The sequence below is a fragment of the Salminus brasiliensis genome, chromosome 10, assembly GCF_030463535.1.
Source record: "Salminus brasiliensis chromosome 10, fSalBra1.hap2, whole genome shotgun sequence".
In the NCBI taxonomy this organism is placed as follows: Eukaryota; Metazoa; Chordata; class Actinopteri; order Characiformes; family Bryconidae; genus Salminus; species Salminus brasiliensis.
This window is the reverse complement of record NC_132887.1, coordinates 14,216,451-14,242,969: the sequence shown is the minus strand read 5'-3', so window position 1 is coordinate 14,242,969 and position 26,519 is coordinate 14,216,451. Positions and strand designations below refer to the sequence as shown.

The window sequence follows — 26,519 nt, the reverse complement described above, 5'->3', positions numbered from 1 at the left end:
GCCTTTTAATAATATGAATTGTTTGTTGATGAGGTACTGTCCATTAAGAGCAAATTTACTTGTTAGCCATGTTTTTCTCTGTACATCAGGAACACACGTGCACACACACACAGCAATATTTCATAAACGGAATGTAAAGTTTTTATTACATACAAATCAGAAAGGTTCAGAAACACATTTTCACTTGGAACCAAGACTTATTCTTTCACCAAACTCAACAGAACTCAGATAGAAAGTCAAAAAAAGTTTTAAAGAAAAATAAAAGATTAAATTTCAACTGTCATTTGCAGCACAACACACACACCAACAGACAATAGATATGTATAGTTTCAACCAATTATGGCTCATTGCTATGCTACAACTCATACTTAAATCCCGTAATCATTTGATGTGCATATGTTCATATGTTCATACTCATAAATCTAAATATGTATAGGAGAATACATACTGAAAAGAAAGGGAAAAAAAACTAAAATTGCCACTGTATTTTTACTTCATGCAATACAAACATGCCTTTGCCTGAACCTATAGTCAGTCACACAAGTCAGGTTCAACCTGCCATCTCAATAGGCCGGAACAAACAGCGTCACCGTGACAGCTGCTGCCTGGCTCTGTAGCAGCCCAGTCACTCCTAACTAAGTCAAATGACGTAGATCCCAAATATCCAAGCTCAGCTAATCCCTGAGACGCATCTTTTTTTGTCAGCTGCTGAGTGTCCGAGCACACTCCCGATAGCTCTCACACGGTGGCACATCTCCAACTGTCTCCACTAACTACCACCACTCAGCTGTGCCCTACACAAGGAGGATAACAAACACCCCCCATCTCTCAGAAACAGGCCTTCTGTAGGTACATCAAATAATGTAGCTTTCAACAGATATGGTAGACATCAAGTATGTGGCATATTCTTCCATAGGCACAGGAGGTAGGTTGATAATGGGATAATGCTTCAGATAATGGTGAGACTACAGGGATGAGAACCCAGAAATGTCAGATACTATTCGCAACATATCACCAGAAGCTTTTGGTGTTCTTCACTTCAAACAAATCCAAACCAATCATCACCATTTCCTTTTTTACAAGAGTCAAGCTTTAGCGTTTAATGGAGAACCTCGCCCACTTCTCGAAATGTCTGCATAATTACAATGTTTAGGCGTAAACAAAGTCATTTGGAGTGCTCTGATGTGGAATGCTGTACTGTAGAGAAACCTAGGGAGGTGGTGATAGGAATCAGCTGTGTGAAGCCTTTATTTCTTCCCTTTTTAAAGGGTACATCACAGGAAAATATTACATAAAATGCTGACTGATAACTCAAGGGGACTTTTAGGTTTTGGCCTAAAATGCGCATTTTGAAACATTCACTGCGGAGAGGAAAATGCAGCGCAATGTGAGGGGAAAATACTCCCCAAAAGATGTAGATGTTTGTCATTATCAACATTAATTGTAAACCCTGGTGGATCACTGGTGGTTTTGGATAGTAAATACAGTGTGTTGCAATCTTTTGTTCCTATCACCACAACTGTAAATAAAGAGTAAGATTTTCTACAATGAATCATTTCAGATCAAGCGACTCTAAATAACTTTTTGTGGTAGAATCCTCTTTTAACCCACCTGTTACATTGTGGGTCAAATTGACCCGTTTCAAAGTTTAAAAACACAAAAATTATATTTTTGAATCATTTAGAGCATAAACCTTCGGTGAATTAGCCTAATGAACATGTATATAGAAAGTGATTTAATTTAACTTAATGAGAGACATTCATTTAAAATAAATGAAGGAAAAAGAAAGGTGCCAAGCCTGCAAGGCCCAAATAAAAAATACAAATAAATAAAACGAGTGTAAAATGTATTTGCCAATGTACAAATAAAATTGCTTTTATGTGGTTGACCACGCACCAGGTCAATTTGACCCTGGACCACTTTTGCTGTTCCTTACAGCTGAACATAACAGGAGGGTTAAACACAAGGTAAATATTACTACCACATGCTTTTAGTGGTCATATTTAATTCTAAAAAGCCAGAAGAACAGCAACTAGCCTGACCAGAATGAAATAAGGCAGAAAAGATCAAGCTACTGTTACTGTTTTAAAATGCATTCCCTTTTATGCAGCCAGAAATAAAAACATGCTGTTTTCTACCATGAATGAAGTAACGTTTCTTAAAAAAATATAAAGATTAAAAAGCAAGATTAGGAAAATGAGGATATCTTGCTAGACAGCTCAATATTTCAGTCATGCTGACTCTGGGTCAGAGAAGAATTGGATTTTAAGCCAATTAACACTTAAGGTTTCAAGCATTTTGGTGAGACGGTATTGATGACTGGCCCCTGAAGGGTACAAATGACATGAGGGAAAGAGAACAAAACACAGATCTGATGGGGTGCATATCATCACTGTCATGCAGAAACTTTATCCTTTACATTGCTTCAAAATCCCATAAGGAATGGACCAACATGACTTTCAGCAAAATTTATGTTGACGTCCAATGATATCCTTTTTTTGTGAAGTTGCCAAGGTTTTTGCATGACAGCAATGATATAAACCATCACATATCAAAGACAAAAAGAAGTGTAATATAATTGCTGGACCCAATGATGGCCTGACTGGTAAGACTGCAGCTAAAACAAAACAAAAAGAGAAAAGGAGAGAGAGAGAAAAAAAAAAAAAAAAGTCTTCATATAATGCGGGATGGTCGAGCAGTAAGACTATTATCTCCAGTTCAGTTCAGTTTCAGCACTGTGTTTTCAGACAGTGCTCTTCCTTCCATCAGATCTGCAGCACAAGGCCAGCAGCAGAGATGTTGTCTCCTCCACCAGCAGTCTGATAGACTTCAGTGCACACAAGCACAGGAGCCACACAGATTTCATAGTCATCTTCAGTCCAGCAAGAGACAGGGCGAGACTCCTGCAGCGGAATCCTCTGGCTGCCTTCCCTTCTGCTGACAGAAAAAGACTCATCCATGATCAGCCTCGCTTTGCTTGGGTCAATGTCCGGGGAGCCGCATACGTGGCGGTTGGCAGTGAGCGACGCTTTGGCTACGGCAGACATGGTGTTCTTCCACTGGGAGCCTTGGGTGACAATCATGGCCTGGAAAGCCAGCGTGTGGACATGTAGTCTGGTCAGGGGGCGCCCGGTGCTAGTCTCCTTGTGTCGCTGGTTGACAAGTCGGTAGAGCTCACGCATTTGGTCCAGCACGGTGGCCACCCGTGGGTTGGGGTCAGACAACACGGTCACATTGCTACCACGGAACAAGCTAAGGAGGTTGGGCAGCTCCTGCTCGTTCATGCCCAGAGAGTCAGCGTGGGGCAGCACAAAGCCCAGAAGATCTATCAGCAGGTCCTCATCCACAAAGCTGGCCATTTCAAAGTGGACGCTAGTCTGAGGGGAGGCTGAGGAAAGGATCTGTGCCAAATGAGTCAACAGAGCCTCACGTTCTCCTAGAACACAGACAATAGTCAGGTTAGGTCTACAATAAAGAACACATTTTATTACACCACTGAAATATTAAACATGTGAAGATTTGATCATTGGTGTATTCATGCTGTATGAACGAATAATCTTCATGGATCATGACTTATTTTTGATGACCTCCTATAGGTTTATATAGTATTGGGACACCTGAACCTTCATTGTTTCTTCTGAAACCCAGGGTATTAAAAAATATACTCTTTTGTTGGAGTAACTGTCCCCGCTGTCCAAGGACAACTTTGTACTAGATTCTGGAGCACTGCTCTGAGGATCTGATTGCATTAAGTGCAAAGAGCATTAGTGAGGTCAGAATATTGGATCACCACCACTTCAGACCCAACTCTCCAGCTCATCCCAAAAGTATTAGATAGGGCACCATCATTTCAGAGAGCATAGTTCCACTGCTCCACAACGTAATTCTGGGGGACTTTACACCCCACTAGCCCACAACTGGCATCAGGCATGGGGCCAATACATTTATGTTTAATCTGCTCCAGAGAGTGCTATTCTATTGGGAATAATTCTCTGCAAGACTAGACAAGCTGTGTGTGTGCATTAGCACATCTGTGTCAGTAACGAGTGCAACTTAAAATAGACGAATGCACGGGTGTCCACAAACATTCAGACAGATAGTGTATTTGGAAACTCAGAATAAGTTGGCACACAATTCTACATAATTTTATTAATATTGCACTGCACTGTGTTAACCAGTCTTATTAAATGCAAGTAAATGCACTCTTTAACCTGAGCACCAGCCTGGCTCAGTCATAGAGACTTGCTCAAAAATTCAGACAGCATGAACATGGCCAGTGTGTGAATGAGTATATAAGTACAGCTAATCCTGCTTTCGCTCCAGGGCATGCTGATGGTCAAGCTCAAACCAGACTGAAACAACGGAGTGTAATGAACCACCTTTGCTTTCCCATGGTTGCTGGAGACATTACTGTGTAAAAGGACTGCATTTATACTGATGCATCATTTACTATCTAGTCACTGTTTAACTCCTCACACTGCAGAAACATTTATCAAGGACATTTCAATGGCACAAATAAATAACCTAGCAGTGTTTCTGCTACAATTAGCCTTCATTACAATTAGTTTAGTTTAATTTCACTACTGGACTAAAGTGTTCACAGCTATATTGCAGCCTTTAAGAACATGAAGATGTCATGAATAAAAATCTTATCTAAAAAAAATTATTAAATATTTTTGACTAAACATTAATCACGATTAAGGTTTAGCACTTCTAATAATTCTGCAATATCTTTGTTCTCTAAATCAATTGTTCTTATTAGACATAATGCACATATGTGGATGATACTACCTAGCTCGAAAGGGAAGTTGTCCATCATCTGAAGTCCTCCCACCACCAGCAGGTCAGGGTTAAAGCTCTGCAACCTCTTCTCAAACTCCTCCATAGAGTCCAAGTAGGGGTTGTGGTCATCACTGTGGACAATGTATCTATAGAGAAGAACCAAGAGTGTTAAACTCACCTTCAAAGCCACCACACTGTTGTGTGTAGTCAAAACATCTAAAGAATACTGGCAGAACTAAAAGGCACTGAAATTGGCACTTAAAACAAAGTGACTAATTCAGAAGTCTAACTATACTTCTGGTCTTTGATGTCCTCATTTTTGTGAGAGTCATGTGAATCCTCAGGGGAGTCTGACAAAACGGCGAGTTAAATGGTCCTAAAGCAATATTACTTCAGTTCTACTCCAAGTACAGTGGGTTTAATTAAAATACAGATATTTTTATTTTGGATGCGATACGACGAGACGTTTAGCACTTGAGCCAGAATCACTGACACTCCATGTCATGATATGCTGTAGGGCAGATGAATAATGCAAAGTAGGTCTGAAGTTTACATAACTTGATTTGCACACAACACTACCAATAGAGGGAGAACACATTCTCATAGCATTTAGAACACATTAAATCTAAATGATTAGCTCTGCACTAAATCATCCAATACAATCTTAATTTACTGGCACTTAAATTTCAAATTTCAAGATACCCTAATACCTTGTGTAAGCAAAAGTCTGACTGGACTCAGGTTGCATTAAATGCAACCTGTGCACTTTAAAAGGATGACTGCATGAAAAGTCTAGTTACCATCACTTACTCATCACAGTGTTACTCTCTGAATTAGCACACAGTGACCTCTTTCACACATGCACTTTCACCCAGTACGGTAATTGCAAATAAATAGGAAGGGGTTAAGTGTGAACACAAGCCGGACAGACAATCCTGGTAAAATATCACAATCCATTTACGGGGAATTCACGGCAAGTACAAACGTGTGCATCACTGTAAAATAAGCTTCATGGACTTTGAGTCTGAATGACACTTGGCTTGAGCATTAGGAGTAAATGCTACTGCCCCACATTTTGTGTGTAAAAAAAAATTTATCTCCACCTTCAAAAAGAACTGCAGATTATTAATGCCCTGGGGAAAAAAGCAATATTAGCTATTTGGCTATAATAATGTGAACACGTAAGCCTACCTGTTCGCTCTTCGGGAGGTATACTGCCCCCATGTAGCCCCAGAAGGATACTCCAGAATCAAGTGTATGTCTGGCTCCTCCACTGTGTTTCCAGCCACTAAAAAAAGATACACAAGCATTATAGAGAAGTACAGTTAACTACAGTTTAACAGAGTTTAAAATAGGGCACAGTCAGAACTACAGTAACCATCTCAAACAGGTTCTACTGGCATTGCTACAAATAACACAGCAAGTTTAGTTACCAAGTGACAGATTGATCTGCTGTAGAAAATGAAAAGATAATGCTTACATTTAATGCTAGCATAAATATAGGATCTCAACAATATAAAATGATCACAATCACCATTCGGTATTCAACACTGTAGGATAGAAATAGCATTAAAACAGTATACTTCAGTATATTTATATTATAATTGATAAGACTCAACTTTCTGAAACTGTTAAACTGCCACCTTCAGAGAGATGCAAGCAATATCCAAGCAATGATGTATTTCTGACTAGTCTAGCCTCCACATACAGCAAACAGACAGTGGAGAAACTAGATCTTACCTGTTATATGTTGTGAGAGAACATCATTAAAGTCTGAGCTGAAACTGCCACCCAGCAGCACATCACAACCTTCACTGGCCATCCTGCCTGCCATTACTGGAGCGTTGCCCCCAACCGACCAGCGGTTACCCGGCAACTCTCGAGAGGCCTCCACCAGCTGACTGAAGAGTGTGTCGTTCATCACAAACCTCCTGTGAGAGAAACAGAAGGCAGAAGAAGACAGTAAGTCATAATGCAAGACAAAAAGTAACACTAGATAAATATGAGCAACAGGCCTTCACATCTGAGACACCCACAATCTAATCGTCTCCATATTTACTTATTGTTCAGTGTAAATTAACAATTACACTTTACACTGTTCCTGCTGACTGTCTTGTTAGTGCCCAATTCAATTGCTCAACAAACTTTAAACTAAATAAAGGCTGGTGGAATGGAATGCATTGTTTCTGTGTTTCTTGTTTTTTGTTGTTTTTTTTTCCGTTTGAGTTTGGATCCATTGCTCTATAAATGCAATTTAACAAGTCGTTCACATATTTAAAATATGAACTAGACATGTATTGCAGAGTGCTCCAGCCTCTTACAGTGCAGTAAAGACCCACTAAATAATTCAAATAAGTCAGCTTACATCAGCTTCTAGGTCTAAGTTTAGCTTTCCGCAAAAGCTCATTTTCCTACATTATGCATATTTACATTTCTGGCAAGCTCCAGCGAAAAAAGGCAATGAGCAGCAGAGTCAGCTAACTTAAATTACAGCAATCAAGGGTTATGTTTTAATAAGATAATAGTTGTGAGACACAGTACTTACAGTGGAACGATGTATCATATTATACTGCTGTAACATACATCATTACTAATTTAATCAAACTAAGAACTGATATCCAGATAGACCTAAACAAATAAAAACATTCCTAAACTGCATTTCAGTGTCTGTACAAACATCCTGATTATTCCCAATCTGAAGTTAGAAGTTAGTCTCCTGAAGTGTTTCTTGGAATGAAGCGATTGGCATCTGCACATTCCTGAAATATGAGTACTGTGGTATAAGCAAATGTATATATACACACACTAGAAGAGCTGTGGTCAGTCCCACCTCGACTCACCCAACAGCAAAACTCGGCCTGAGACCAAGATCACAGATTGACATTCACAAACTTAGAACTAGATCAGTGAACTTCAGTTTGGACTAGCTAAAAATGAACTCTTCTCATTTTTGGTGCTTAAACTAATCTATTACACTGCCCTGCCAATGCCAAAGAGCAGGAACTGTACCAACAGGAAACCCTGTGGGAAGAGCTTTGAAGCCTTGCTATTATTAATTGATTAATGAATTGATTTTTAATCCAGTTGTTAGTCCCAGGGGTCAGACCGCAGGGTCAGTCATGCTACAGCGGCCCTGCAGCAGAGAAGTTTAAGGGCTTTGCCAAAAGGCCCAACAGTGATTGCTTTGCGCCTCTGGGAATCAAAGCCACAACCTTGTGACCAATAACCCAGAGCTCTATCTTCTGAGCTCACCACACCAAATACATGGCCTTTGCATTGTTGTGTACACAATCATGTTCAGTCTCTGTATTTTGTTCACTCACTCTGAAGCAGCCCCAGGAGCAAAGAAGTAGGCGAAACTCTGAGCCAGCTGCTCCGCATTCTCAATATAGTCGTGATGGATGGGCTGATCAGTCGGCTGCAGTCCAATCTTGTTCAGCAATGTCACACCATCCACAATAATGTCCACGCAGCCGCCAAAACCTGATAAATGCAAGGGTGTGAAACGACACAGAGACCAGCCATCGCTCAATGCCTCCAACTGGTTTTGCCAACTCCACTGTATCTACTGCAGTGTTTAGAAATGGAGTAGACCAACAGTTGCATTAGGTTAGAGAAACAATAATCAGACCTAGTGCTTGTTGATCCACCATTACCAACCATATCTAATCTCACAATTATGTAATCTTTGAACCCGACTGTCCAGCAAAGCACATGTTTACATCATGTTGCAAATAATTGAAATAATCAATGAAGAAAAAGGCGGCGACCAGGCAAATTATGTAGCCATTAGAAGATATTTAAAGGGCTTTTCAGAAATACATAATGAATATGTGTGAAAACGTACAGTCAATACAGTGAGTATTTTTAAAGACAGAGTACTACACAACACACAGCTAGGCCTAGCTCTATGTAAAACAGGGAAGACTGCTGGCAGCATGCAAAATAATCCATTTGGCTACCTGAACAGGTAGGTTAGGACTATTCGTGAAGGATTAAATCTAAGATATTTTGACTAGACAGAGAGCTGGTAGTCTCAGGTCTTCTGTAAAAGTCTAAAAAACTGAAAAACAAAGATTTTAAATGGGAAATCTGATTAAAATGAAAATGACATTCATTCAAACAGCTTTGTGAGTTTACAGCTGTTGCAACACGAGCCACTGCCAAGTTCTCTGACACTTTTAAAGTAACGCAGAAGACCCTGAAGTAATAAAGTAAGAGGACAGAGAATGGGGTAAATGTGTGTCTCACCTATGGCCACTCTTGGTCGGGCGATGTTGTTCATGCCCACTTTTCTCTCAGCCCGGAGCAGAGAGGACAGCACGGTGTCCAGCCTTTCATCCAGCACGGAATGAGGAGAGCGGAGCCAAAAGGCCACCAAGACCGCGGCGAAAGACAAAACTGTCCCATATTTTAACCCAGGGCGCAGCTCAATGGCCATTGCAGACAAACCCGCCCTCTCGCCAGTGCCAGCCAGGCTCTACTGAAGCTTGCTGACTGAGCGCTCACTGAGTGTGGAGCAGAGGGAGGAGGGGGACAACAAGCCCAATGTGGACCCGTCACGTCCGCTTCTACATGATCAACTGTGGTCAAAATAAAAGCCCCTACTGAGGACAGGGATGTTGGGCCTTTTATTATTTGATTTAATGTGATATAAGTTATAATGTTTATTTGATCAATACAAGTAAAATCAAATTTCACTTAAGCGTTGTATGAATGATCATATTTAATATGTTTATATTTAATTGAATTATATTATATAATACATCATGTAAGATCTCAGTTTTCACTAGTAAGAATTCATGACTTTTCTTTATGCACTTTCAAATATATTTTATAAGAATATTTTAAATAATTTAATTTTCGCAAGAAATTTGGCTAGTTTTTTTTTTTTTTAGAAATGACATTAGACATTCAAACTCATAGTTTACATTCTTACATGTTTGAACTGATTTCATACCAGTACAATATTACATCTGCAAATTCAATTGTACATTTAAGAATCTGACATTTTGAGGGATTTTGGGGACAAGAACAAGATAAGACATTTATCTCAGCATAGTTTTCTGTAGCGTTTTGAAGCGTGTCCACGAGGGGGCACTAAAACACCCTCTTTGTCCCGGGATTTAAGGATTTCTGTCCTAAACAAAACTATAATCCATAAATGAAAGGTGTATTTAGATTTAGGATCTAGATTAATACACGCTGTTTAAAAAATGTATAATAAGCAGTAACATGAATAAAGCAGAAAATCTAACTTTTTATTTATTAATTTATTGTTATTAGGTAAATTACAATTGTAGTTCAAATGTAGAAGGAATAAAGTAGTCATATAAATAGCTCTAGGCAATTGCAGTAGTTACAGGACTCAGGAATAGTAAATGACATCCTAAAAACGATTGTGAAAGAAGTACTGAAAATTCCATCATTTATTCTCTTTAGTCTGTGCAAAGGTTTCTCAAAATATGTCTCAGTACTGTGCACGATATTTTTGAAAAAAAAGTGTTTTCATATTTGCCAAGTTATAGCTATGTGATAACACTGTGCTATGATGGGATTTCTCCAGCTCATCTAGAATATTATAGGTTGATATTTTAACACTCTTCCCTTCTGAAGAGGCATGAATGGAGGCATGAATAGACATGAATGTATGAAAGAAAGTGCATTAAGTGTAATTACAAAAACATGTTCTCCATGGTCTTGCTTAAAAAATACACATTTATATTATTTCTATATCGGTATCTTTCAGGATGACTGTGCCTCATACCCACAGTAGTCACTGAATGACATGCTATTTCTCTCTCAGACTCCAAATCCCAGCTCATAGGGAGACAACATGGGATAATCTAGCCATGCAAACAACACACTGTTAGAAAAACTATTCTTCACAACACCATTCTGTACACCACAGCTTTTATACAACACACAAATACACAATAAATGTACAGGATCCACGTTTATGGGTTTTCACTAAAGAAATAATATCCTTTCCCCTTTTTGTCCTCCACAGTTTAAAATGACAGCCATTTCCCAATTTCGAAAAATATATTCGTGCCATATAACACTGAGAAGTCTGATCTCCTCACACTGAAGCGAGAAGCAAGACTGGGTGGAATATTTCATGCAAATATGGTTACAACACTTCTAAGTTTGGGGGCTTCATTTCCAACACTAACCAAACCCACCTGATCCATTTCATTTACACGTAATGCATTAGCTTCATTATCTGAGTGATAGGTCTGAGGTGAAATCTACAGGGAATTCATAACAATAAATAGATCCTTACAATATGTTACATAAAAACAATCATTTCTTATCATTCCACAAAATGTTCAATATTAATAAATAAATAAATACATGTATTAATTAGTGAATTAATAAATTAGGTAATAAAAAGGGTAAATACCTTTTATCATCTAACATTTACACTTAGTTGCTTTGAATTAATTTAATGTATTATATGTGTGTTTAACACTTTTCATGTTTCTGCTATATAAGCCTTGGTATTATGCTTTTTCAATCAGGCTGAAAAATAAAGTAGTGGAAAACGCAATAATAATAAATGTATGTAATGTTTTCCAATGATCTTGAGATAAATTGATTTGCAAAGATTACATCTTCTATGTGTTTTCTCAAGAAGAGTAAATTATCACAAGAGCATAACTTTTGTTATCCAGAGATCATAAGAAAAAGACATTATATAAACAATGCATGTTATCTCGAGATCCTTAGAAAAATAAGCTGTGATCACGAGAAAAATATGGGCTTTCTGCACTTTTCAGTTGCATCTATTTGCTGGAAAGCTCTCTCGGAGAGAGGAGAGGAGAGGAGAGGAGAAGAGAAGAGAAGAGAAGAGAGGAGAAGAGAGGAGAGGAGAAGAGAGGAGAAGAGAAGAGAGGAGAAGAGAAGAGAAGAGAGGAGAGGAGAGGAGAAGAGAAGAGAAGAGAGGAGAGGAGAGGAGAGGAGAAGAGAAGAGAAGAGAAGAGAAGAGAAGAGAATAGAAGAGAAGAGAAGAGAAGAGAAGAGAAGAGAGGAGAGGAGAGGAGAGGAGAGGAGAGGAGAAGAGAAGAGAAGAGAAGAGAAGAGAAGAGAGGAGAAGAGAGGAGAGGAGAAGAGAGGAGAAGAGAAGAGAAGAGAAGAGAAGAGAGGAGAAGAGAGGAGAGGAGAAGAGAGGAGAAGAGAGGAGAAGAGAAGAGAAGAGAGGAGAGGAGAAGACAGGAGAAGAGAAGAGAAGAGAAGAGAAGAGAGGAGAGGAGAGGAGAGGAGAAGAGAAGAGAAGAGAAGAGAAGAGAGGAGAAGAGAGGAGAAGAGAAGAGAAGAGAAGAGAAGAGAAGAGAGGAGAAGAGAAGAGAGGAGAGGAGAAGAGAAGAGAAGAGAAGAGAAGAGAGGAGAAGAGAAGAGAAGAGAAGAGAAGAGAGGAGAAGAGAGGAGAAGAGAAGAGAAGAGAAGAGAGGAGAGGAGAGGAGAGGAGAGGAGAAGAGAAGAGAAGAGAAGAGAGGACAGGAGAGGACAGGAGAGGAGAAGAGAAGAGAAGAGAAGAGAGGAGAAGAGAGGACAGGAGAGGAGAAGAGAAGAGAAGAGAAGAGAGGAGAAGAGAGGAGAAGAGAAGAGAGGAGAAGAGAAGAGAGGAGAGGAGAGGAGAAGAGAAGAGAAGAGAAGAGAAGAGAAGAGAAGAGAGGAGAAGAGAGGAGAGGAGAGGAGAAGAGAAGAGAAGAGAAGAGAGGACAGGAGAGGACAGGAGAGGAGAGGAGAGAAGAGGACAGGACTGGCAGACTGGAGAAAGTGTTTAAGCTCCGCCTCTCTGAAGAGCAGGAGAAGAATGAGAAACATTGCCCCTCAGTGCTCCTGCTGCTGCTCCTGCTGCTGCTGCAAGTGGACAAGATGAAACCGAGCAGCCAAAAGAATAGCTTCGCGGCCAGGTCCAGCACACTGATCAAATCCGCTGCCCATTAAACCCCCTTACAGCAAAGCAGCTGCTGAATCCGGACCGCGCGCTTCTCATCGGGGCCGCTATCAATCAGTTAGCCCCGGTTTTACTTTCTCAGTGCCAGCGGGTTAAGTTTCCCAGGCTAGCATTATCCCGCACGCGGGGCGCTATTGTAAATGGGTGATTGTTATTAGGGTACACAGAGGAACGTGTTTACCACCATCAACCGTGCAGAGCCACCTGGGACTGAGGTAAGACCTGCTTTTGAGCATTCATTTAAACACCAGTGGCTTGGCGGTGGCGGTTGTTTGACTAGAAGGACCATAGTGGTGCATGACCGACCGACCGTCCGCGCGCGCGCGTGCATGTATGTGTGTGGTTTACCCCGCTCTGCCTGCGCCATGAAGGCACGGAGATGGGGGCAGGAAGCTGGTTCAGGGTCAGCTGGGCGGTTAGACATAGTCTACTTGTAAGCTTATAGTTTGCAGCTATGAAGCTGCATATTAGACATGAAATGGCATGGGGGTGTTTCGCCTGTGCTCTGTGTGTGTGTGTGTGTGTGTGTGTGTGTGTGTGTGTGTGTGTGTGTGTGGTCGAGGAGTACAGTTCAACAACAAAGCAACGCTTCCACAACAGGTTAGACTCGGCTAGGAAAAATGGCTAACCTTTGGTGGCTAGCTTGATTGCACCGTGCAGAGTTTTCTCAAGTATGTATGTATATTTATTTATTTATTGGTTGGTTGGTTGAATGATCCCGAGTCCTGAACATTACAATGTTCAGCTGAGTCCAGATGAACTTAAGGAAGTCTGGTGACCAGCCCTGCACATGACTTTAGCTCCAACCCTAATCAACCGCAGCTGATCCGTCTAATTACCGTGTCCAGAAGTCCTTGATTAGCTGAATGAGTTAGACTTTGCCTTGAGGTGAAACCCCAGGAGGCAGATCTCCAGGAGAAGAACCAGGAATCAATATCAAATAGTTTCCCCTCTGTTTCATAAGCAGAGACATGCCTGCAGTCTCGTAGTAGTAGTTTTCACTAGTACTAGTTTGGCACTGGATCTAATGAAGCTAAGGAATAATGGAAGTCCAGTGCAGAACTAAAGAAGCAATCAACAGTCATATCTTGGCTGATCAACTTTGTCTGGAGTGGGAGGAACTCTGTGTGAATTATTGATGTTTTTGTGAGTCACTTTTTCAAAAGAACGCCAAGGTCAACCGAGAATAGTGTGCTGGTAGTTGAGGTGCTGTGTTTCAGTACCACCCATATTTGAGGTTTTGGTTACACTCAGTCTTGTTCTAGACATCGAACCATCACAATAACAACTGTTGATGGATGTCTGAAAAGTTAGTTTTTGTCTGTGTAAAAAATATAATCTTAAGTTATCAACATTTAATATTCAGTAAGTTTGGAATGATGTTATTAATAGCTCCATGCTGTTACAATACCTATAACCAACAGTGTAGATGAAGTATAAACCAAATGCCAGAAGCTTTTACATTTCTTTAATTACCTAATTAATCCATGAATAAATGAATTTGTGTATATTAATATATTAAATGTATGTATTCATACTTTTGCATTTCATGTTTTAATGTATTTAATTTATTTATAACTTATTTCTTTAGTTATTAATGTAATGTTTTAAGGATACGCTTGGCTCACATGGTTTAGAATGCTAGTTTTATGATTAAAAATTCAACAAGATGTTAATGAAGAGAAATGTTTAGTATTCTGATAGCAACATTTTTCACACCCCTAACAAGAAGTGTTGAAAGTATTTTGGAATCCTTAAAGGACTCTAGTGTTTTTTGCTCAGTCTTCTACTGTGGTCTCTGTGGTGGTCCCACCTTGTTCATTGAGATGTCTCTGGTAAACACCACCACTGTAAACTGTGAACCAGTTTTAGCTACACACTAGACAACTTTCAGTGTGTCTATTAACCGTGAGTAATAAGACTTGACCAGTGTACTGTGAAGCCTTTCAGAAGTAGCTTGTTGGTAAACACTTTTTTCTCATAGCCTGAGGAGAGAGCATTCTGCTCTTTCTATGAAAGAAGGGGCATTGTTATAGGCTATACGTATTCACAATTGTATGTTACGGTGAAATGACAGGTGACCTTGATTTTAAAACACACACACACACACATACATACACACACACACACACACACCCACCCCTTTCCCAGTCCCATCTGCAAATACCCCCCTCTTTACCATCCCTGAGGCAGTAACACATCACGCATGCAATCACATGACTGCCCATGAAGACGGACAAGGACTATCACTGAGGCAGGAAAATGCTCTTTAATATTTATGATTTCCTCTTGTTCGGGGGTGGGGGGGTGGGAGGGAAGACGCTAATCTACAAACATGAAAGACGGAATTCGTCCTGCCTTCACTGGTTCATTTGTGTGTATTTCTATGCACATTTTTCTGAGGCCATTTGCACTTGCGAAGAGTGTCACTGCAGCACAGGCCGAGTCACTTCAACATGAATTGCGCTGACTGTTGATGGATACAATATATATTTCACTGAATTGTCTTTGAAAACGATATGAGATGATTATTATGTCTTCAAACTAGGACTGGGTGATATGGCACAAATAGTATATTGGGGTACTTGGACATTTTTAAGAATACACAAAACACAGACAGACTATTCAAAGAACTAGACTATTCAAGCTAAAAATAATAGTTTTAGAAATTTGCTGAACTACATTCAGTTTACCAGCATTACTAATTGTGATCTGATGAAGTGTTTAAAGTATTTTTTCCCCATATCAAATAAAAATGTAACATTGTAAAAAAGCAAAAACAAAAAAAAACTAATGCAACAATGTGAACACAAATTAACAGTCACCAAAATAACAGCTTCAGGGGCGTTATAGAAAACATTCTTAACTCCTAATAAAAGTCATTGTAAAATATTTTATTATTAAGATTTTTTTAAGTCATTTTAGCATTTTTGAAGCGACTTGAGGGCCTTCTCACCACATTACTGTTTCCCAATTACAGATAAACAGAACAGTGAATGTTTTCTTCAAAAGTCCATGGAGGATAATTAAATAATGCAACTTATCAATAATAAGGTATTTTTACCTTATATACCAGTGTTAAAATAAGAGCCCTCTTTAGTTAGTATAGTTAAAAGGCCCCTTTAACCCTATGCAGATCTTGACTTGTGCTTTTTCTTGTGAGCAGTGAAATTTTGCAGACCCTTGAGCCACACAACTATAAATGTTATTCATTTACCTAATTTCTAATAACATATTTAGTGCATGTTCACTTTTCCTGTTCAGTATTCTCTAGAGTAATATGCCAAGATCTTTTCAAAGGCTAGAGGAATTCGACTTGAAGGATTTTTTAATATTGCTTTACAGAGAGATAATTGGTATGAAATTACAGCTTGGCATGTGGCCCAAGAGGAAACATTCAGCGCTAATGTCATTCAGAGCTCTGTGTAAAATTATTTCAATAGCTCTGATTTTTCTCCCTGAGCTTGCAATGTGATGAGTCTGGGGTAATAGGGTTGAACAGTCTCTTTGATATTCTATCTCTCTCTTGCTAACGCGCGCACACACACACACGCACACACACACACTTGTGCACACGCAGATGAGGAAAAGGGGCCAGCGGACCCCTGCATGTAGAGACAGATGGAGATGCTCAGTGCCATGCTGCTTCGTTTCAGTCAGGAGGAGTTGAACAGCAAAACCACAGGAGGGTCAGGCTGAGCAACATGTCTTTTGTGGTTAATATTTCAGCCATTCGTATGGGTCCTGATCTTTTATCCCTGGTGTCAATCTTTTAGTCCTCCTCTCATTTAAGATTCGAAAAATGACCTCCCAACCCCACCCCGCAGGCACATTGCTGTTGAGTATTGAGAGAGGTGCACCTTACACTGTTTGGGTTTGATTGGCGGGTGTGAGGGTGGACAGTAAGATAATATGCTTTAATGACACATGCCTATCTGAGCATATTGTGGAGATCACCACTGATAAAATAATGAGCAACAGCAGTGTTGTTTGTCTCTGTGGTCCACTTGGAGTACCAAAAACTGTCAAGGTTAATTTCTACATGATTATTTATTAATCTGTCATTATCCTTTAGAATAAGTCTATTTTTGTTGCTGCACCTTTAAGAATGATGCATGTAAATGCCCTCTGTTCTAATTGGCTGTACTCTACCTTTTTTGAGTTGATTGAATCTCAGCAAAACTAATTTTGTGGTAATATTATATAGTGAAAACATCAAGTGTTGTAATGTTATATGTTAGCTGTATTGCCCACATCAAGTTGCTTGTTTTGTGCCTTCAGCATCTCAAAGCTGTGTATGCATATAAATATCTCTCCTCATGGCTGTGTGGCAGATCAGCCCATTGTGAGTGTCTGCATCATTTCATGATCTGTGTGATATGAAAGCCTTTACTACCCGCTTCTATCCAGTATTGCCTGAAGCAGGATGGATTCCCCTTTAGAGTGTTGGCTCCTGTGGTTCCTCAGTATTTCCTTCGGAGACTCTGTAGGCAGTTTTCCTCATCACTTTGACTTTCTTTAAAATGTTTTGGGACCATGTCTGCTATAAAAAGAGCCATCTAGATTAAATGGTACCCAGATTCAGATGTACTGCTCTTAAGTATTAAAGATATGTAGAGTTCTATATCATTAGTACTTTAGGCTAAAGTGTGCTAGAGACACAACGACTGACAAATGGCTTCTGATCGGGTCTAACTAACACTTTAGCACTAGGCACAGCCTCAGTTAGAGCTATAGTATGACCACATGTCCTAATAAATGTTTCATGATCCTTGTCAGTGCTGTGTGTTCTGATGCTTTCTCCTCAGATAGCTAACTGCACTAGCTCACATCTCTGGAAGATATCAAGTCCTACCTATCTTAAGGCAGCTGTAGAAATGCCACAACGCGCAATCAGAGTAGGAACATGAGCAGTGAGCAGCAAGTGCAGAAATTGCTTTCTGAAAACAGTTATTTACATTGGGGTGACCATATTTTGGTTTTCGAAAAAGAGGACACTGCACACGGGTGTCCGTCATGGTTAGGCTGTTGTGGTGGGGGAAGGGGGCTTCAGGTAGACTTGAAGGACCTGTAGGACCGTGGTGAATGTATTAGGATAGAAGGGAGGCAAATAAGGCAACTACATTAGTCAACATTAATACTTAATACATTAATACATTTACTCATTTACCGAAACTAATAAACAGCCTTAAAAGCCTATATGGCCTTTCATTTCAACTTGAGTGTCTCACAAGTAATAATAATAATAATAATAATAAAATGTTTTCTTTTACCTCATTTTACACTACATAAAAAATATGAACAACTACATCAAATCATAAAAAGCCAAGTAAAGTCAAACTGAGGCATCAGGTTCAGGTATTTTAGTCTGTGGTAGAAAGCAGTTAACCAGCGGCTGCATGTAGATGCCCGGTACAGAAGGCAGGTGCGTTTAAAGCTGTAAATCTGCACATTGAATGTGTGGCGACTGTATAAACAAACGCTGCTGTGCAATCAATGCAAAATCCCCAAAACAGGACATGTCCAGGAAAAAGAGAATGTCCGGTAACCCTCATTTACAGCATTAGTGAGCTGCAGCAGGCTTTCACTGAACTCAAAATTGTGCACTTTTTGGGCAACGTCTTGCCGAACTTGCAATAAAGATTTTGATTAAATCTGCCCGTTTGACTGCCTATCTGTTGGTGTTCATTGGTCCGTGTACTTAGAGAAAGGTGATTGTGATTGTTTTTTATTTTTTCCTTTTTCCTTCTTCCTTCTTCCAATTAGCTGCCTCAAACAGTGGTGAAACTCTGTGTTGCCATTGGGAGCAGAGATTCTGCGGGTAGATGCAAACCCAGACTTTTATATACAAGGCATGGTCTAATAGGGTGTACAGTGAGGCTACATGCTTTTCATGTATAATTGATGTCATAATTTTTTTATGTGTTATTTTGCGATGAGCCCACAGAAATGGGTTGAGTTCTTCTGGACCTGAATGTGATTCTGCCTTTTGCTGAAGTGGAACGCCACTGGTGAAACCTAGCTACCTCCGAGTTGGGAGAAAATGTAGGGGATCGAAGTTGTGTTGCAGCTAAATTCTGCTTGTTATGAGTAAATCAAAAGCTGAGCCTACAATTTTACCACAATATCATCATCTTTGTTATGCAGGCGATTTGTCAGAATGTCAGCCGAAGGTCAAGGAGAGGTCACCCCTGCACACTGTGTTTCTGTCATCAAGTGGGTTGAGGGATACCCGCAGGGTCTTTGACAAAGCTCAGTAGAACTGGATAGCTTCAGCCCAGAGTGATTACTGTCCTCACTTTGTGAAACATCCCCTAGACACATTTATACTTGTTTAATGACTGAATAAGGAATGAGTGAAAGACGTTCTTATTGAAAGATCCTTTTACACCTTTTCTACTATTAAACAGGCTTGATATCTGGCTTAAAAGGCTTTGGGAAATATCATCTTAGTCTCCTTTATGCCTGTTTAATGATTCCTAATTAACATGTCAAGGAATGAGTAAAAGTATTAGATGGATCTTCTGTCTAATGTGCTGGAGAATTTCAAATCTAACACATCCGATTGCACGATTGTTGTAGGTTGTGTTTGTATGTGTAAGTGAGGGACTAAAAGACAATGTGATAGACAGCAAGGCACACTGTGTGGGAGGAGTGCGAAGCAGTAATGAGTGAATATAGACCCTATGTTTACAGTTTCAAGCTTTCAGTTGAAAAAAAGCGTTGTTTTCCTTCTGTGTTCCTGCTCAGAAGGTCAGTTTGTGATAAAGTCAGCACATTAATATTTATTAGTTTTAGTGAAGCAGTGGCAGATTCTGAGCTTATGTCTGTTTATCTGAAATGTGAATTTGCCACTCTGCTTTTTCTGCAGTCTGAGCACTGGAGGAGGCGTTGCGCTGGGTGTGGTTCGGTGATATCGCAGCTTTTCTTCTTGACATACTGAAGAAGGTGGGTGAGTCTGTTGCAGGTTTTTATTGGCAATGGCATTTCAAATGTCCCTGGATGAAAACACTGCTTAAGATTCATGCTTGCAGTGATTTCCCTCTGCAGGGAGAGGGAAAAGCATATGCATACCTAAAGTGGCACCTCAACAAAGCAGTGCTGAGCTCTTTTGAAATGTCAATGATATATATATATATATATATATATATATACACACACACACACAAAATGATCAGTGGCAACAAATCAGCTTTAAAGTCCACAGTCGGTATGTAAATTTGTAAATATGTTGGACATGATGGAACCTCTGTGGAGCCTGATGATTAGCTCTATCTGTTATCACCTCCACAAAGTATTTAATATTGAGCTATGGCATTGTATTGTAAAACAGTATAATAAATTGCACACAAACTAACAGGACTGAGTGCAGCATCACACTCTGGAGCCGCAGGAAGTGGGCGCTCAGACATATCAATCACAAAACGCAGCGGAGCCGTCATTGTTTCTCTCTTTCTCGCACAGACACATGCTCACAGGTGCAGATAAATCAAAGCAGCAGGTTGGTGAATGGGACAGCTGTAATTCATGCTCTGTAGGAGAGAGCACTTTAAAACACAGGCACGGCTTTGAAGTGGATACAGGTGATCTCTTTGTGTCCCCCCTGAAAAACAACTGCCCACCCTTTGAGATATATAAACAACATTAATAATATTTCCATTCAAAGCTGTAATCTCAAATTATCACCACTTTAGCATCAGGGATGCACAATGATTGTGTAATTGTTCAGTTAAAAGTGTTTCTGCATTGGAGAGATATTTGGGTTTGACCAGTTTTTTAAGCCAATTATATGATGATTTTGTTTATTGAACTCCAAAAGTGCAGAATGTTTAGGTGAATATGAATATTGTGCTAAAATGTCTAAATTTTATGCATGTTTCTACAGAAATGATTCTACAGAAAAGTTGGTCAATTTTAATATCCTTATATGTAATGCTAATCCAGGTCAATGTAGTTCAATCTTAATAATCTTCAATAAATGTTTATGTATCAATTTTACCCCCCGGTTCCAAGAACGGTCCCATCTGTATGTAGCGTGGCATCTACATTATCCCAATCGTCTCATTAACATCTTGCCAGATTACTAACATGTAGCCAGACAGTAAGACTGCAATAATAGCTTCTTCCTTTAATGTCATGCATGGTTTTCTTTCAGATGAGAGTAATATGAAAGGGAGGAAGTTGAGGACTTTATTGATGTTTATGTAAAGGATAGGTCTATTAAGAAACCGCTTTAGACGAAGCGCGTCGCCAACCCTCCTCTTGTGTTTTCGTGCCCAGACTCCTTGTCTCGCTGTTGGATTGAGCATGTGTTCTCCACCCTTTTTCTGGAGAAGATGCCAGCCCACACTCCCACGTCCCAGCCGCTCACAGATGAGCACATTTTGAGCAAAACAAGGGTTGTCTATGATGGCAGAAATGAACTGAACACATTTCCTCCTTAGATTAGTTAGTTTTGTAAAATCTATTAAAGCAGTTCTTTGGTGAAATGGCACATTTACACCCTAGACATATTTGATCAGCTAAGACAGCTGTTGGGTGTTTGAGGCATCTTTTTTGCACTGGAGCAGCAAGGCTAAAGTTTCTAATGAGAAGCCTTTATAAATCAACACTGTACCCACTGCATGCCTAAGTCATTGTACACACTTGTTAAGTGGGTTGTTAAGTAATCCCAGATAGATTTGCTTCTGTGGTTTCTGACACACTGTTTGTGGTGTGCTGTTATCTATAAAACCTGGATAAAAGCACTTTGCACAGCTAAAAACGCCAGACATGTCTTAACTGATCCACTACATAAAATCTAAACTACTTTGAATACGGAGAAGTCAAAGACGTACTTTCCTTTATTTTCCCTATAAAGTTCATGCTACTACACTAATGATTAGTAATGTAGCTGAATGCTTCCTGCTTACTATTTGCATATGAATGATCTAAACAAATTGCATTGCGTTGTGCATTGGTAGAGTGTATGCATAATATCGATGATGCTAAAAGTGTGTTTTGGTATCATTGGGCTGTGTCAATTTTAAAAATATATTTTGGACCAAAACTTCACCATTAAACTATGCTAAACCAGGGACTATTGACCATTGTATGAAATAGATAAATTAAATATAATTTTGTGGCTCTAAATGCTCCAGACTACTATTTCCATCACTGCCACGAGAACCTCTTCAAAAGCCCTTTTTTCAGAATTTTTTTAATGGATTTCTTTTCCTTAATATGTATGCATTTAAGACAATTTCCTTTTTGCAAAATGACCTCTCTGAGAACTTCCAACCTTTAGTAGGTCATGGTTTAAGGCATGTTCGTAAGGAGTTCTGGACCTTGAGTACCCCCTGCTCTGCACTTTTAATGTTTTTTCCAGCTCCCGGCTTGCCTGATCCAACTACTCAGCTAATTAACAAGCTCGTTCTGGCTTTAAGTGGGTGTGCTACAGCAGGGAAAAGCAAAAATGTGCTTGACAGGGGGTGCTCCAGGATCAAGGTTGCAAAGCTGTGGTGAAGGTGATAGTTACAATCTTCATCTTCAGATTCTTTACACCCAGCGAGAGTGCGAATGTCCCATATTTCTAATATCTCTTTTACAAGGAGATCTTTGTTGTTCACACATTTTGTACCTTGTTAAATCTGCATGCTGTTTGTGTTGACAGGTTTTCCTGCCTACTGTTCCTCTAACCTGTAGTGTTAGCCGAGCAGTACACACTAGCAAATTGCACTGATTGAGCTGTGAGGACCCCTGCTGCTAATTAGTGGCCTGTTGGAAGGTGTTAACAAGCTGAGAACTTGAGAAGAGTTTTGAATTCTGACACACTGCCTACTGCGCAACACAAATGTGAAAGTGCTGTTTGTGGTTTTTATTGTTCTTCTGTAACCTTTAACCTTCACCACAGCAGCTTAGTCTATAAAAATTCACCATAACATTACGGTCCCATTAAAACCTTGTATATTTATTACTGTTATTATTTCCACCCAATCCGAATCACCAGCTGTCCTTTACATTGTGTAAGCACTTCATGACAAATGGACCAGTACAACTGGTCCAGAATTAATTGGAATAAAATTAACATGTATTACAGTTGTCACATCAGGCATATTACATTAACATGCGCTGATGAGCCAAAACATTATTACCACTTAAAGATGAAGCAAATAATGCAGACTGTCTCATAATGGCACATCTTAAGGTCTGGGATGTGTTCAGTGGTGACTGAATAGTTCTTGTTCTTCTAGTTGATATGGTCTGATGTAGTTGTAAAAGGAGAACTGGTCAAACATGAAGACCCTAAGTCATATGCCTATGCTAACACCTGTCCACCATCATTAAAATTGCACTACAGCTGACACAAAGAATGTCGCAACTAGATTCTGGAGCCATGCAAGAGGGTCAACTAATATGAAGATTCCTTTTTCTCCTTTTATATCACATAGATGACTGTGCACCATTAACCTGGGGAAATGATGGTACCAGGATGCACTGTGGGAAGAGTCTGGGAAAGAATGTGGTATTCTGGGCAATTTTCTGCTGTGAAATCCTGCTCCTATAAAGTTCAGATTTTGGAGACACAAGTTCATGTTACTACACTAATGATTATCAATGTAGCTGAATGATTCCGGCTTACTATTCGCATATGAATGATCTAAATAAATTTGTATTTTCTGTCTGTCCGATGATAAATGACTGAGGAATATTGCAGTTAATGGCACGTGATGCTGTTATATGAGCTGGGCTGTTGTGATGTGTCTCACTCTGGTAGTATACGTGAAAGAAATGCAGTCAGAGGCAAAAATAATGGATACCAGAGGCTTGTTGAGTTTATGGCTTACAGTCAGTGAGTGAAATGTGGGGAGCGGGTGAGGAATGGAGTCAGACAGCAAGGCATTCAGAGGAGCAGAGTTTGTTATTTATGTTGATGACAGAGGTCCGTGATAAAAAGCTCTATTATGGTGCCACTCTCTGCTCTGAATGACTGATATTTGGCCTCCAGCATAATGGCTGGACTTGAGGCAGGCTTTTGTATAATGGTTTAGTATTTCGGAGTGCATGTGGGGCTTGTGTTGTGATCACTTACAGGTTGACTGAGAGGGCACAAAATCTTAAATCACTGGCAGTGTGTGTGTGTGTGTGTGTGTGTGTGTGTGTGTGTGTGTGTGTGTGTGTGTGTGTGTGTGTGTGTGTGTGAGAGAGAGAAAGAGAGTCTGACTCACCATTTTTTGTACTGATCAGATGCTCCTCACTCTTCAGCTGGAAAATCAGTTGGATCTTCCCTACACAATATTTACCATGACACAGTATTACATTTTTCTTGAAGCAATAAACTGGAAAAATGTCAGGTTTATGTACCCTCTTCGTTACCTTGCATGACGTTGATTAGCCAAGACATTTTTTTTCTTAGCATCATGTATACTGCATGCCAAAATCATTGATAAATTAGCTTTTGTAATTTCATACACTGTGACCTATATAAAAGCAGACCATCCAATACAAAATCCAGACTTGCAGACTGCTGCTAGACTTGCAATGAATTTATATAAAATATATATCTATTAGGGAATTAAAAATTCTCTCAAGGATTCCTAGTATAATGCTGATAGAAAGAGAAGATGCTTGTTTAATGGCTTTTAGTCTGTGTAAGCTCACAAAGTTGGAGCGGTCATGCTGGAACAGTAATATAGCTCCCTCTTGTGGGATTATTTAATTACTACAGTTGTCCTTTTGGCCTGTCTTAAACGAGAGCTCAATGGTTAGTGAGAAAGAATGGACTGTCTGAACAGAAGTTATCTGCTCAATGAGACCCACCTGTGTGTGCATGTGCAGGTGGCAGGTGACGGTATGCCCTGCAGCAGACTGAGGGGGCAGTAGTATTCTGAGGCTTGGCCCTGTGTACAGCTAGCCAGGAGGAAAGGGGCTCCACCATCAAGATGGCTTTGATTGACAAACACAAAGTCAAACGACAAAGGATCGACAGAATCTGTGAAGGTAAGGTTATACATACTTTTTTAATGATGGTGTTTGTATTGTTTGCAGATATCCCTTTGTAATAGAAAACACCTTCACTGTAGGCATAAACGCTATATGTCCAAAAGTTTGTGGACAACCCTTCTAATGAATGCGTTCACCTACTTATAGCTACCCGTAGCTGATGCAACCGTGCAAATGCACACCCACAACTTGTAGTCCCTGTAGAGAAGTTTTTTCAATAGAATAGGACTCTGTAGCAGATGAACATGAACCTATTGTCACCAGCAAGAGCTAGAGGGGTATCAAGCCCCTTATTGAGCTGTGGAGCAGTGAAACAGTGTAATCAATACTTGGCCATGCAACATCCTGACCTCCCTAACAATTTTGTTGCTGAGTGCAATCAGATCCTCACAACAGTGCACCAGAATCTAGCAGCAAGTCTTTTCTGGACAGTAGAGACAGTTACTGCAACAAAAGTGAATAAACAAAATTTGTTTTTATTTTATTATCTTTAATACCCCTTTGGAAAAAGCAATGGATGATTAGCTGTCCCAGTACTTTTGTCCGTATAGTGTAGGTTCAGACTATAGGTCAGCTTTTTTTTTTTTTTTTTTTTTTTTTTTTCTCTTCATAGTTTGTCGTCTTGTAGACCAGTAGTTCTCAGTCCTGGTTCTCTGCACATTGTGGAGTTTCACCTGCACCCAGCACACTGACTGACTGAACTAATTAACAAGCCCTAAATAAGGTAAAGGAGTGTATTAGAACAACGACAACTCTACAAGCAAGATAATGGTACTCCAGGACCGGGATTGAAAGCTACTCTAGCTCTAGCCCTTCATCAGTGGTCAGTTTCTGACCACAGGACCGCTGTTCTGTTGACTCAACTTTTAGTTGGCCGACCAGCCTTAATCCAGCGGTGACGCTAAAGTGTCTAAAACCCCAGCTGAACCACTGTGCCTGATACAGTCATACCAGCACAACACACACTACAATGCTACTGCTATGTTGGTATACCTGCTGCTGAGAGTGGACAAGTGACCAAAAAATATTTGGTCAGTGGTGGTCCCAGTCACTTCCCTCTGGGATGTGCGGGGGGGCTGATGCATCATGGTCAACACACAGATGGGCTACAGATAGGTCTGTAATTATGCATATGAGTATAGGTGTACCAAATAAAATGGCCAGTAAGTGTAGATACCAGGTAAGTGAATGTAATAAACTGGCGACTTAGTGTAGTGTGTGTGTGCGCGCATGCATTTACACATGAAACTCAATCTAAACCTTCTTAAAGTATTTCTCTCTCTCTCTCTCTGCTGTTCCTGATGTAGTAACGAGACCATAAACTTCTAAACACATGACATAAAGACACACACACTTGCCAGCTAGAACCTCTGGGAGTGTTTTCCATCCACTCCAATGAAAGACTATAATGGTTTGGCTCATCTTAACTGCCTGATATTATGATCATATAAACTATATACTTTGACCACTGATCCTCCCTCTATAAGTAGTGGATGAGGTCTGATTTGGCAGACTTTCGTTTTCCCTTTGCACAGAACAATTAGGGCTGCAGTTCGGAAACCAGGCAGAGGGAATGTGCCTCGAGAGACTTAAATGCTGCTTCGCCACTGGCAGGAAAGTCCAGCGAGATTTATTTCACTAGAACATGCAAACGTGTAAGACGTAGCAGCAAATCAGACATCCACTACGTTCAAAGAGCCAGAATTGTTTGCGGGGTCTGGGTTGAGTCTGGGTGTAGTTTTGCTAAAGTAAGTGGTTATATGGCTGAAATTGTGTTCACATTAGAGCCCAC

General features: G+C 40.0%; 2 protein-coding genes across 6 annotated transcripts in view; one reads left to right on the top strand and one right to left on the bottom strand.

The window, feature by feature from the left end:
• Positions 1-118: 118 nt before the first annotated feature.
• adpgk2 (ADP-dependent glucokinase 2) lies at positions 119-9,281 on the bottom strand. The gene is made up of 6 exons (XM_072690375.1): positions 9,034-9,281; positions 8,106-8,265; positions 6,523-6,713; positions 5,974-6,070; positions 4,792-4,928; positions 119-3,436 (listed from the first exon to the last, which is right to left on the bottom strand). The coding sequence occupies exons 1-6, from the start codon at positions 9,221-9,223 to the stop codon at positions 2,766-2,768; spliced, it is 1,446 nt and encodes a 481-aa protein (XP_072546476.1). The 5' UTR covers positions 9,224-9,281; the 3' UTR covers positions 119-2,765.
• Positions 9,282-12,607: 3,326 nt separating this feature from the next.
• ctbp2a (C-terminal binding protein 2a) overlaps positions 12,608-26,519 on the top strand; it is a 41,158-nt gene continuing 27,246 nt past the window's right edge. Inside the window, exons 1-3 of one of the 5 annotated variants that reach the window (XM_072689361.1) lie at positions 12,608-12,960; positions 19,617-19,693; positions 24,563-24,724. In XM_072689361.1, the coding sequence (XP_072545462.1) occupies positions 24,667-24,724 (58 nt within the window). In that variant the 5' untranslated portion in view covers positions 12,608-12,960; positions 19,617-19,693; positions 24,563-24,666. Of the gene's footprint in view, positions 12,961-19,616; positions 19,698-24,562; positions 24,725-26,519 lie in introns of all 5 variants that reach the window. The other 4 variants (XM_072689357.1, XM_072689358.1, XM_072689362.1 and 1 more) reach the window with 4 other exon arrangements.